The sequence below is a fragment of the Camelus dromedarius genome, chromosome 10, assembly GCF_036321535.1.
Source record: "Camelus dromedarius isolate mCamDro1 chromosome 10, mCamDro1.pat, whole genome shotgun sequence".
Taxonomy (NCBI): Eukaryota; Metazoa; Chordata; class Mammalia; order Artiodactyla; family Camelidae; genus Camelus; species Camelus dromedarius.
In genome coordinates this window covers 24,113,297-24,126,955 of record NC_087445.1, presented here as the reverse complement: position 1 = coordinate 24,126,955, position 13,659 = coordinate 24,113,297, and the positions used below count along the sequence as shown (strand labels likewise).

The following is a 13,659-nucleotide window of genomic DNA, read 5'->3' as shown; positions in this document are numbered from 1 at the left end:
GCAGTGTGTGCCGGGCTAGAAGAAAGAACAATCTGCTCCTACCTTGCTCCTGCACGTAGTATGCCAAAAACAAATCAAGCTCCTTAACTGATACTGTGATATGATGTGGCTGGACACAAAGTGCTGGGTTTGTGCAATGTGGGGATTTCATGAGCCGCTCTCCATCGGTACTTTCCAAGGGGATGCCTTTGAACAGGATCACCATGACTAGATCCAGACGCCAGACTTTGTCTGCCTGTCGCAGGCAGTCGATTCTCCTAATCTTACCCTTCTGGTCGGGATTGGATAAGACACAGCACGGGTGCTTCTTGCCAGTCACGGTGAGCACAAAGTCCTCTCGGTACTCCTGGCGGATATCTTTGCGCAGTTTGGCCAGGAGCCTGGATGCCCACTTCTGTTTGATTTCAGGCTTTTCACTGAGAAGCTCATCTTTGACTGCTCTTTCTTCATCCTTTGACATTCGCTTCTCATGCTTTTTAAAGTACTTGCGTTTCCGAGCCTGCAGGTTGAACCAAGTATAGGCGATTGCACGGACGTGTGGAAGTAGTGCCTCGATGAACGGGTGAAATTCATCCTGCGGAAGATGAGGGGGGAAAAAGAAGACACACGTCGTCAGTTTAGTTTTCAAGGCTCCAAACAATCAGACCACAATCCAATCCCAATTTGGTGCAAAAAGTTATGCATAAAAAATAACATTCTTATTTAAAATCATCAAAAAAGCAGGACCCTGAGAAAATATAAAGTATGCCAAGCTGCCCCCCTTTCCACCAAAATTCACAGGTTGATTCTCCCTCCTAAAAAGAAAATAAGGTTTGTATTTGTATTTCCGCTCTAGTCCCATCCCCCTCATTCCCACCATGCATCCTACATTCTTTAAAACGTAAGCAACCAAGGTGCTTGGCACCTAATTTAGTATTTAAATATTTGATTGACCAACTAACACTAAGCAGTACCATTTTACAAAGAACACAGTGAGATTTTTTTTTTTTTTTAATCGGAGCAGAGCTGTTCAGAAGGCAGGAGCGATGCCACAGTTCATTTCTCTTCTCTGTGGCACAGAAACACAAAGCATATAGATGCTCAGTGTAATGCCACACGGTTCCCGCTTTTGGAGCATGCTCTCAGCAAGAGGCTGCTGGTGGCACAAAGAGCATGCGCCATTAAACTTGATCCATTTTCTTATCAAACGTCCAACATTCCAACACTGAAACAGCACCATTCCAAGAGTGGTAACTAGAGAAACTGGTATACAGTGAGGGAAAGTGGGCAAAGGACACAGCTTGTCGTATCAGTGTCCTGAACAGAAGGTTTCCATACTCTTAAGCAGCACATTACCCCCCTCCACCTCCAATGCTAGCCCCCAACACACACACTACACACACACACACACTCTCACACTCGTACTTGCACACTCCTACTCTCTCCCAGACACACAGCCACACTCTTGCTTTTTAAAATAAGTTTCTAAAGTCGAAAACAAAATTGACACGGAGGTTCTTCCGGTGGCTTTCCTATAGAGTCTGAAGCCCCGCAGAGTCAGTTAATTTGTTAACCGATCACATGAGTATGGCAATTATTCTAAACCCCTTAAAAATCAATCTGAGGTGAACAATGAAAAATGGCAACTTGGCACCAACTTTACATTCTTTGTGTCTCTGCATGCGGTGGCAGGGTGACACCAGGAGAGCACCGCTGGTCACTCACTGCTTTTGTGGAATCAATACAATTCATTTGCTACGCATCTGAATTCTCGGACAGGACTGTGGGTGCACGTAATGCATGGGCTTGTGATTCTGCACGTACAGAGATCCTGTCTTGTGAATTACGGGGTTTACCTTAGGCTCCTGCGTTTTTCCTGCCTGTTTCATCTAAGCCTTTTTTTAAGGGAGGGAGGCGGCAAGGAGAGGCAGACCATCCGATACACCTACAGTTATTTCAAGTTACTTCCCAAAGCAGTCAGTGTTTCATTACTTCCTGCCGTAGGTAAAACCTGTCTCATAAGCTCAGGCCTATTACCGTTCGGAAAAAGAGCTTAACGTCCAGTGCGTGCACACTGTATGCGGGCAATAAGGCCAGATCTGAAACAAATGAGAACTTCCGCTGCGGCCACTTTTCAGGTCACTCAACTGTCACCCCAACCACAAAATAACTTTCTCTAACTGTTTATTTCCCAAGTTAGAATTTACATCCTAGTGCTGGTCGCACTGAACTATGTGGAAGAAATTCTATTTAATCAGTAGACTGATGAATTCCAGTAGGTAAAAATGATGAAAGTATTAGTGACACTCTCACAAAGAAGATGCCCCCAAACTCCTATAGAGTTACAAATTAATTTTTAAGATGATATTCGAAGTTTTAAAGCTAAAGACTGCGCATGTTAGCAGTTCGCAGTTCAGGTCCGGAAGAGGAGTACCTACCTCCCAGCCAATCAATAATGCAGTTATCAAGTGTTTGAACATATTGCTATAAAATCTTCCTACAGCACAATAAGTCTAAATCAAAATTTTACAACAATACAGAATGTAGATGATTACATCACAGCATGAGGCATAACCAAATGCCATAGAGGAAATCATTAAACCGATCAGTAGTTTCCAGCAGAGATCTGAACAATTCAGTTACTATGCGAGCACATTAAACTAGGCCATGGAAAGAGTTAAACCACAATCTGTTCTTTGTGTGGGAAGGCAGCTCTGCTCACAGCAACCACAGCCCATGATAAGACCTCCCTATCTCCATACACTTTCTGATGCCATGCTTTCAGCGTTCACTGTAACTACAAAAACTTTGTTTATGCCCCTCAGAAATATATGCAAAAGGAAACCTTGCTCAAGGAAATGTGGACTCAAACACGCTTTGCGAACTCACTTCCTATAATCTGACTTTTACTGTGATTTATTGATATGATTAAAAAACGTACATATACACTCTCAAACTAAAAACTTGAGATGTAAAGAGTACTTGGGGGTGGGGGGGAGCTTTGTCTCACTCACTTTACTCTTGCCACACTTTTAAAAATGCACTATTATTTTAACAGCTGTTAAGCAATGTGGTAACTCTTCACATCCTTAAGTACTATGTTCAGTAACATTTCATTTTCTTATAAAGACATCAAACATAATTTTGATTAAATCTGTTTGCATTTCAAGTCATCGATCATGTAATAAAACTCAAATTCTTAATAACTTATTTTAAACAATCAAAAATGCAAATTTGAGGGCTGAATGTGGAATTTCTTAGCAAATACACACATAAAAAAAGGTTTTTTAAGGTTGCCTTGAGTTTGTAGCCAATGCTGCCACGTAATGTTTTAAAACATACTTTTTTTCCTATGAATAAATAGTAGTAGCAAACTTTCCTAGTCCACAGTTGCCTTATAAATATCTTTCAGGGCTTTACTATTATGTGGGTTCCTTTCAAGTAAAACACTTGCCTGACATGGAGACATCTTCAAAAATTGCTAAGTAGAGGCTCTCTGTAAGTCATATATCTCTCTGTATTAACATGCCTAAAATGTCACCTCCTCAGTGTGACTGTTTCTTAATGCTGAGTTACAGTATATTTGTAATGATTTTGAATGACATGAATATGGAACATAATAACTTGTCCTCATCAAAAAAAAAAGCGATTAAGGTATTCAAATGTCCTAATTAACTGGTTACCATAATAACACTTTAAACAACTCTGAAAATTATTTTTTTTTAAGAAAGCAAAGCATATGAGTGATCTAAGATCTAATGGGGCTCTATACTAAGGTAATATGCCACCTTCTCTTTCAGAATTTGTATTAAAACACACTGGCATTCGGTAATTCTTTCTATTTTTCAACTTCCTTTACCTGAACTAAATTGATAAAATAAATAACCGAATTACAAATTTCAAGTATAAAAGTAAACAGTCCTAATTCCACTGAAAATATTTATTTTTCTTCACAGAAACAATGGTTTCCACAAAAGGGATGGAAAGTTAGACCAATATAGAGGTGGAGGAATAAACACTAGATGTTCTTGAAGCACTGCTATATAACAATAAACCATTTTTGTAAATGTGCCTAAAGAACTCGAAAGACAATGAAAGAAAAAAATTCAGTGCAACCATGCCAAGTGAAAGTTACATTATTAAAGGTTTACACTATTTTTAGGAAAAGCAAATATTAAATTTTACATTATGGTTCTTAATTTTCTTTTTACATCTGATTTATACTGATGCATAAATACAGCTTTATATCCATGTACTGATACTTTTGAATAACCCTTTGATAAATATCAACTTTAACTGTAACTCCTTTTGAAAATTCTAAAGCCTAGATACCTTACTGCAACAACTGCAACATTTTGTAAAGTTTTCAACCAATTAAGAACGTTTCTCTATTCTGCATTTTAAAAAAATGTTTTGCTACAGCTTTTAGGCTCTTGTAATACAAAACTAAACTATTGGTCTGATATAAAAGTAACACCACCGTTAACGTGTCCTTACTTCAGCAACACCTTACGCTACCTATAAAGCCACGCAGATATTAAAGTGAGAATTCTAAAGCTAAAATTTCTTCTCTAGTATAGGCCTTAAATCCCCAAAACAGTTTCAATATGTCAACCTAGATTTATATTATTAAAACAGAAGACAGTATTAGTCATCATGAATTAGCATTGGTAAGTATGTGTCCTTGAATATTAATATGATAGCTAAATGACTATGCTGTATGTGCTCCTAATATTCCATACGTCATGATGCTGCAATATTATTTTTAACTTACACAAATTTAGATAAAGGTGGTGACTTTTCAATACATGTTTAGAAGAAACCAAAAATGCAATGTAACCACTAGCAATGTCTCTGAAAAGCCGATGCTAGAAATAAAAACTAATATAGAAAAACAAACCTTTACAGGTGAGAGAGTAAGCGGTGCATCACTCTGTAAGTGAAAAGCTTACCTCAATTTGTTTTATTTGAACTATGCTTCAATAATGTAAAAATAGTAGCAAATGGATGTGGTTTACCAGAAAGAGAGACAAAAAAGAAAAAAAAAACTTACTGACGGGTAACATGAAAGGTAACTTTTGCAACTGAAGGCAATTCGTTATACCTGAAACAGTTTCATCATCATATTTATTGGCCATTATTCACAACCTTAAAAATACAAATAGCTCAGCAACTCACTTTTGCAGTTTTGTTAAATTAAAATGCACGTTTACTTGCTGAAAATAGCCATATCTAAGTTAATCATACTCAGATGCCAAACAAAATATAAACAATAAAAAATGTGTCAGCCAAAAAGCTACAGGACTGTATCCAATCACTGAATAAGCCTTATCATTGTTTTCATCTTCATTCACAATTTATGAATGCCTCAGTCCTTTTGAATCACAATGGCTTCTAATTGTCATACAATTGAAATCTTAATCATTTGTCCATTATAAAAATGCATGATCGTGATACTGGATTTTTTAAAAATTGTAACACACCTAATACTAAGCGACACTTCTTTAACTGTTCAGCTTTTAAACTAATGTCAAAGAAAATGGTTATCAATTACCAATCATGACACATCCTTCTAAACACTGAAGTTTACTGTCCCATATCTTTAGAGGTTTAAAATACTTCTTCAAATAACAACTCTGGGCTAAGATATTTAGTTAGTTCTTCAGTTGGTTAGTTAGCTGGGCAGCGATGAAAGCTGGCCCCAGGTAGGTCTGTTTGGTCTCGCCACTCTACCATTTAACCGGCTGGTTTAAAATTATATAAACTGTGTTCTTAAAAATGTATAAAGCCAGTATTTTACTTCATAATACTGTTCCTAAAGCCTTAGGACAATTTTCAAAGTGAAAATTTGTAAAATGACCTTACTTCTCCAATATTACTTTCTGCCTTACGACCTACGCCCAAATATCGTCAAATGAACAGGTCTCCATGAAACGAACAGGTTCTAAAAGTCCCTAACTTTCACTACAACCAACTAACTCGAGTCAACTTAAAGACCGCCTTTGTGGTGTGGTCACTGGAAACCTCAAAGTGCGGAGAGCGATAGACCAGAGTTTCAGATCCCCAAATTAAGGAAAGGAATGGGTCCCCCGGACCACAACCTCCGACTCGCTTCGTCGCCCGCCCACTGCCTGCATCGGAGTCCGGAGGCGCCCACAAGGACTCCTGCTGGAGTCCCATCACCCAAGTTCACGGGTTGTTTATAAGGGCTCAGTCCCCGCCTAAGCTCCTCTAAAGCCGGAGTCCGCCTCGGCGCGCAAGCGACCAAGAGGGGCGGCGGGCACCCTGGGCAGGGGCGCAGCAGGCACTCGGGGGCCGCGCGCGGGCTAGCGCTCGCGGGCCCGGGCCCTGCCCGCCCCCGGCGGCCTCGCCCGGCCCAGCCGCCCTGGCAGCGCGCGCGGGCGCCCGCTCTCCGTGCCCAGGGCGCCGGGCTGGGCGCGCGCGATGGCCGTGGGCGAGAGGCCGCGCGCCGGCTCCCACGCTACCCTGCAAACCCCGCCGCAACTCCCGGCCACTTCTTCTGCGGGCGACCAGGGTGTGCGGAGGTAAACTAAGCCATTAATTGTCCGCAGACGAGAGCAACAAAACAAAACAAAGGCATTTCGGGCTACAGAGAAAGCTCGAGAGCGACCGAGACATGTACCTGAGTGAGACAGATGGGAGAATACATCATGACTTCGCCTTAAAACGCACTTTCCCGGAGATGCCCAAGAATATCTTCGAGAAGCAAGAATTTCATCTATTCATTTTACAGTCATCTGAGCCCCACGATGCGATCAATCAGGACGGGGCTCTTGCGCTGGATCACCGCAACTTCACAACAAACCCAGTCCTCCTTAAATAGCCAAAGATTCAAGTTCACTCGGCGTGCTAGATTTCCCGGGGTGAAATCCAATCTACACTTTTAACCCTCCTGCAGTCCGAGCGCGCTGGCCGTGCTCGCCGAGGCCGCCGCCGCCGCCGCCGGTGTTGGCTGCTTTTCGCCTGGGTTTGGGGATTTGTTTTCTGTTTTGCAGTTGTTGTTGTTGTTGTTGTTGGGGGCTAAGGGGTGCGCGAAGGTTCGGTGTGGGTTGGATTGGGGTGGTGGTTGGTGGTGAAATGCTTTTTTAAAAAAGGCGGGGAGAGGGGTGCAGGAGAGAAGGCGGGAGGGAGAGCGAGGAGAATGTGTCACCGCGCTGGGAAAGTTCAAGGTTACAGCCCCGAGCACTGCGGCAGGATCCCGGAGTGGCGATCGCAGGCGAAACTTTGCCGCGAGCCGACCATGTGTGTGCGCGAGGGGGAGCGTGAGCGAGTGCGCGCGGGTGACAGGGCGCGCGCGGGAGAGGGCCGGGGTGGGGGTGGGGGCGGGGTGGGGTGGGGGAGCCGGGAGAGGCCGGGGTGAGGGAGGGGGCGCGGTGAGGGAGGGGGCGCGAGCGCAGGTCTCCCGGGCGGAAGAGACTCGCGGCGCGCGGTCCCCGGCAGCAGCCGCCGCCGCCGCCGCCCGCGCCGGCTCTTCCACGCCCGGCCGGCCGCCCGCCCGCCCGCCTCGCCCCGCGTCTGACCCGGCCGAGCGAGGAGGCTGCTGCTGCCGCCGCCGCTGCCCAGAGCCCAGGGGGATCGGAACGCGCTCCTGAAAAATCCCAAACGATAAATCCCGCTCTCAAGCTCGGCTCCAAACTCCTCTCTTTTCTGCTCTGGGCTCTTTTTTCCCCTCCCTCTCTCGCTTTCTTTCGTTGCAAAACTTGGAAGTTGAAAAATTCACCGGTTCCACCCTCTGGACCCCGCTCGAGCTCTCTCCAAATCAGACTTAAGGATTGTTTTATTATTTAATTACACAATCATCGCTTTACTCCTCCTCCTGCAAACGCGCATTCCTTTTGCACCAGCCTCTCCACACCCCCCGCCCCCCACCTTCCTCCTCCTCCTCCTCTTGCTTCTCTCTCTCTCTCTCTCTCTCTCATTTGTGAAAGGTCTCATACCAGTTCAACAGAACCACGACTTTTTTTTTTTTAATAGATCTTCTTTCCGCCTTTTGGGCAAGTCCCGCACCCCCCTCCACACACACGTACACACCCCCAAAAACCCTCCCTGGAAGAGGTATTTCGGTGCTTGCTGCGGACTCTTTAAGCCGCGGGAACCTCCGAGTGGGAGAAGCACTGAGCCGGACTGAGCCCGAGAAAGGAACGAATGGAAAATTCCCTCACACCCAGGCCGCCCCGGGGCCCAGGCTGGGGCGCCGACTCTCGCACCCGGGGCGGGCGCGGTCCGCCGCGCCGGCGGGCTGAAAGGAGGAGGGGGAGGCCTGGGAGGCGGGGGCTTGAGCAAACTTGGGCTCAAGTAGTTGGGGCGCGCCGGCGCGGGTGGGGGTGGGGCCCTCCGGGGTCTTCCCTCCGCAGTCCCGCGCCCCGGGGCAGCTCCGCAGAAGCGGCGCGCCTCGCCGCGATTTGCCGCCCTCCCTGGGGGTACCCGGTGCACGTGGCCTCGCTCGGAGAGGGAGGATCGGGCCGCGCTGCCGCCACCGCCGCCTCCTGCTCCCTCCTCCTTCTCCTATTCCTCCTCCTCCTCCTCCTCCTGCAGCCCCTCTGGCTCTCTCCCTATCCCCACCCCCCGGGGCCCGGGGCGCCGGCGGAAAGCGGCTCTGGCCCCGCCGGGGTGCAGGCTGGGCGGGGCCGCGGCGTGCCCGGGGCTGCGGGCCGGGCGGGCGCGCGCGCGAGCGGGGTGCGTGTGCCGCTACCGCCCTGCAGAGGCGGCCGCGCCCGCCTCGCTCCCGTGCGAGGCCCCGCCCCCACCCCTCGGCGAGCGGCGGGCCCCGAGTGAATGAACTTGATTTGGGAGATTTTTGAGGCCGGCGGTTTGCCTTGCACCCCTTCTGCGCGCGCGCACACACACACACACACACACAGGCACACGCGCGCGCAAACACACACACACACACACCCCGCCCCCAAAATTCCGGTTTTCGGCCGCGGGTGGGTGGGGAGAGGTGGAAGCAAAGGCTGTGCAGACAATGGAGAGAGGAAAAGTGAGTGCCAGGGCTCAGCGTCTACCTAGCCTGGGGCTGCCGGGAGCCGCGAAGGGGACTCGACGGCCCCAGCCCCGGGGCGGGGCCGCCCCCGCCTCCAGCTGTGCTCTGGGGCCGTTTTGAGGCTCTCCTCTGATTCCCCTTTTCTCCTTTCCTCGCTTGCCCCGTCTCGATTTTTTTCCCCCTGAACTTTCTTCTCTCTCTCAGTCTCTCCGGCTCCTGCCCACTGCCCCCACCCTTCACTCCCCCTCAGTGGACCTGAAGGAACCAGTGACTTTTTCCTTCACCAAGTGGGAGTTATCCACATCAAGCATTTCACAACGACACATCAAGAAAAGTAGGCAGGTTCAAGTCAACCATGAAATGGTCACTTTTTAACCCCGTCCTGTCCTCATTAGGGAAATGCTCAAACACAGTCCGTTTTCAAAGAGCGCTCTTAATGAGGCGAGCTTGCCAAGTCTACCAGCTGCAGCCCCCGTAAACCAAGAGCCCAAAGAAGAAAGGCGCTGGGGAAGGAGGGGGGCGGGGAGTTGAGGAGGCCAGGGGCTGGAGGGGGAGCGTTGGATCTGGGAAGACAGGTAAAGTCGGGGAAATTTAGAGAACCCTCCCGAGTTAACCCTTTGCGGCACGCACCGCCGGGAGCGGCCTCCCCGCTCCCCCGGAGGCAAATCCTCTAGTCAGCGTTCTGACAACGTTAATTTCCTTTGTGTGGGTCATTTCTTCTTTTTGAAAAGCCAGGATAAAGTTGACAGTCTTTATAGATGAAAGAAATGAGGTGACAGTCCGGGTTAATCCAAATAAATACTCATTTCTCTCTCAGAAATTCTGAGGCGATCTCATCCTAGATTTAAAAAAAAAAAATCCCCAAAGCATCACTTTGTTTTGCACATTATGCTGCATCCCTTTTCTCACCCTCATACCAGAGTCTGTGGGGAGGGGGGCGGGGAAGCGCTACTGATAATACCAGCTTTAACTACTGGAGTTTCCCTTTGAACAAATATTCAATTTAACCGGAGTTAATTTACCATAAAAGACATTCCCCTTGGCACGAATGCACTCCTGTCCTTGAACACACCTCTTTGAATGCCTGGACTCTTACAGAAGCCATTATTTCGGGGTCTCTTTAAAAATCAAGCGCCCATCTCTCTTTCTCTCCCTCCCTCCCTTCTTCCCTCCCTCCTCACCACACCACCCCCAGTGAAATCCTGGCACCCAGAGAGCGCTCCGTTCAGCCAGAGATCCCAGAACCAGCCGCTGTCCCCTGGCAAAAGAGGCCCAGAGCTGAGCAAGTGTGTGCAGACGTTGCTACCCCTCCTCCTTTATTGGTTTCCCTTACCAACAGAAACACGGTATCCTTTTGCCACCAAAACTAGGTTGTATCCAAAAGTTTTTCACAAGCTTAAAAGAGAAAAAAGAAAAATTGACAACTCTCACACAGAAGAGCCCACCAAAGCCGCAGCAGCGCCAGGGGTGAAGAAACAGCGACAGACCCAGGTAAGACCCCAGTGTAGTGAAGATGTCTGGGGCCGCCCAGGCCCATCACTGAGGGGTTCCAATCTCTCCATGTTTGTAGGGCACTTATGTTTGGGCACAGTTGGACGAGCCTGGAGGAGGCTTGGTAGTTTGGGGTTTGGATTTGGTTCCAAGAAAAAAGGAAAATAAGAAAGGAGTAATGATGAGATGGGGGGAAACTAAAAGGAAGAAAATGAACAACAGAGACATGCAGAGCAGCTTATGGGATGCTCAGTTTATGTGGCTTTGACTGTCCTCTCAGGCCTTGGAGCCATGGGCGGAGGGCTGACGGCGCCCCACTCCTCCCCCAGAACGCTGCTTCTTGTACAGTCAAATGCCAAGGTCACTGCAGGTCTTCCCAGGATGAACTCTAAGAAAGCCTTTTGTAAAGAGGGGCTGATGGATTTGGGTGTGTGGAACATCTGGCTGCTCTCACCACAACACTTGACCACTATCTATGGTTTCAGAAATGCCAATCTTTTAAATTCCAGGTAGAAGAGTAGAGAGGAGGAAGTGAGAAAGTACACACAGTATTTTATTCACTTTGTCTTTTCCCCAGCATTTCTGCGCTATGGTATTAAGAGTGGCTTTAACATATTTTTGAAAAGCTTCTAATACTACCAAAGTGGGCCAAATACTTTTTAGACTGGTACCTACCTCCCTAAACTTACTTTTCTGTCTCTCTCTCTCCCTCTCTCTCTCTCTCTCTCTCACTGAAAGGGTTAAGACAGGCCACTTTTATTCACCCCTAAATCTGGCTGGAGGAGCCAGAAAGAAGTGAAAGGCATCTGCAGCCACAGGAAAATCTGATATTTCAGAATTCCTAAAGACTTCTTCCCCAGATCACCTATTCCCTGCCACCTTGTAGGGAGAAAAGTTTCTTTTCTGACAGTTTATTGATTTCAAGAAGTGCTGGAGTGTCAGTGCTTCAGGCGACTGGATTTTTCAGAACTCAATTGTATATTTGGAAAAGTAAGCAGTGTTACCCAATTGGAGCATTGCACTGACCTCCAGAGAAGAGCTTGACATCTCAAGTGTCTTCTAATACTGATTTTCTTTTAACCTTCTCCCTTCTAAAGAAACTCAGTGACAGGTTGCAAATCTGGAGCAGTTTAGGGAAAGGTTTCTTGAAGCTTAACAAAGTTGTCATTTTCAATACACTCCATGATTTTCTTTTCTTTCTTTTCTTTTCTTCTTTTTTTTTTTTTTTTTTTTTTTTTTTTTTAGCTCTTGCATGTGATTTGAGGGGAGGCTCAACAATTCCACACACCCTGGCAGCAGGGCCAATATCAATATTTTAAAAAGAAATACAAAAGAGACAGGTGACCTCCTGACCCCAGGAAACAGGCCTGCAAAACTGCAAGTATCCACTACACCATGCCCAGGGACATTTTCTTCTTCCAAATGAACCACAAAAATCATACATGTGTAGCCTGGAAAACCCAATTTTATCTCCACAAGCAAGAACATCAAAAGTCTACTCAAAAGCATATATATAAACAACCAACAAGTACTGAAATTGCCTGCACTTGATGGGAATTGCAAAATCATGCCCAGCTCTCTCAGCCCTTAAACTACTACTGTCAAATTAGGGTAGCAATTTTTCCCTACTAGAAAATTCACAACCGGTTAGCTTCCCCACCCCCCATTGCCAGCGCTTCGCCTTTCACTGAAATGAATAAATAACCGTGGACTTTTTTTTTTTTTTCCATCCTCTGGGAGCTGTTTGGTGTCCCCTGAGGACGAAACTAAATGAGAAAAATGACGCTGTTAATAATGTCGCTGCTGAAATGCCTGTACTCGACTGTTTATAAAAAATACCAACCCACTAAATGTGCCTACATTTCGGGCACATTTACAAGCCACCACTGAATCTGAACACGGACTGGCCAGATTCCTCCATTAAGGTTAGCTGGTTTCCACTTCTCTACAGAAAGGAGGCCAGTTCATCAACAGAGATCCCCGACTCCTGAAGACATTTGCTTTCTGGGATTACAAAGTCAGCAGTTGCCCTGTAATTTTTGCATGATTTATTTTAAACTTTGAAAATCACGGTAATAGTTGCCTTGTTTCACTCACAGTTCTTCAAAAGTTACGTACGCTTTTTCATACACATCTTCTTTGCTGATCCTGAGAGAGTTGTAGCTATTGTCCTCTTTCAAAATAGCTGAACTTTAATGTAAAACTATGCTATCATTTTATTTCTAAAATGTAAATCGGCTTTTGTTACCCAGTTACATGTGCCTTTGGGACAGGAAAATGGATCGGTTTTAAAGAGCTGTTTAGAAAGCTTCACCATCCAAAATGCCCAAGTAATCTTTATGTTCTGTATTAAAAAGTGTAGAAAGGGCATTGCAAACCAACTCAAACTTTCTGCACCCCTTTCTTTACTTCTTTCCTTGAAAACTGCCATTCTGCTTCAAAATTAAAACAATGCATGCATAACCACGGGACTGTGCATTTTAACGTACAAAGTAAAATTTAGCAAACAGTTGCACAATGACGAAGACAGAAGACAAACAGTTGGGCCTATACAAAATATATATATACAAGTACACTTTATCTGAAATATTTTTACAACACACAGTGAGTTAATAAATTCCAAAGCAATAATATTGCCAAATTGTGTGATGTCATAGGTTCCAAAAGCAACGTTACAGATGTTTGTGACATCACATTTACTCATAATTATGCTGCTGCTCAGTCTGACCATCTTGAAATTAAATGGATGCCTATGTCTGCTAAAGAATAAAAGGAATTTATTTTGGACATCAAACAATGAAACTGTCACCATTTATTGTATGAAACACTCAGCTAATCAATTTCCTATTAAAAACAGCTTTCAACAATACTCAGCTTTAAAATTCATCAGGGCCAGTAAAAACCTTTTCCCAGTGCACAAGAATGCAGTCCCAACCACGGACGATAATTACCCTTCTAATACTTTTATTGCCCAAGCACTTTTTCCTGTGCTCTCCATCAGTTAGGCAGGAATCTGCAGTATATTGTATCAGTGAGTTGGAGTGCTTGACCTTTGCCCACATATGATTTAATAGGGACTTTTCAGCGCTGGAGCTTTCTCCATCTCTCATACCATTAAATGAAAACATCAAACCCCAAATGTAAAACTGGAAACCACAACGTTTTGTGTTTCACAACTCTTTGCA

The 13,659-nt window shown here is 45.8% G+C and overlaps 1 protein-coding gene and 1 long non-coding RNA gene across 7 annotated transcripts in view; one reads left to right on the top strand and one right to left on the bottom strand.

Moving 5' to 3' along the window:
- Positions 1-7,840, bottom strand: part of NFIB (nuclear factor I B) — a 228,415-nt gene extending 220,575 nt beyond the window's left edge. For 2 of the 6 annotated variants that reach the window (XM_010988175.3, XM_031449722.2), the window contains exons 1-2: positions 6,623-7,304; positions 43-574 (exon numbers count right to left, since the gene is read on the bottom strand). In XM_010988175.3, the coding sequence (XP_010986477.2) occupies positions 43-574; positions 6,623-6,652 (562 nt within the window). In that variant the 5' untranslated portion in view covers positions 6,653-7,304. Of the gene's footprint in view, positions 1-42; positions 575-6,622 lie in introns of all 6 variants that reach the window. The other 4 variants (XM_031449721.2, XM_031449725.2, XM_031449726.2 and 1 more) reach the window with 4 other exon arrangements.
- A 2,092-nt stretch (positions 7,841-9,932) lies between these two features.
- Positions 9,933-13,659, top strand: part of LOC116152625 (uncharacterized) — a 61,249-nt gene continuing 57,522 nt past the window's right edge. The window contains exon 1 of the long non-coding RNA XR_004136154.2: positions 9,933-10,474. This is a non-coding gene — a long non-coding RNA (uncharacterized LOC116152625). The remainder of the gene's footprint in view (positions 10,475-13,659) is intronic.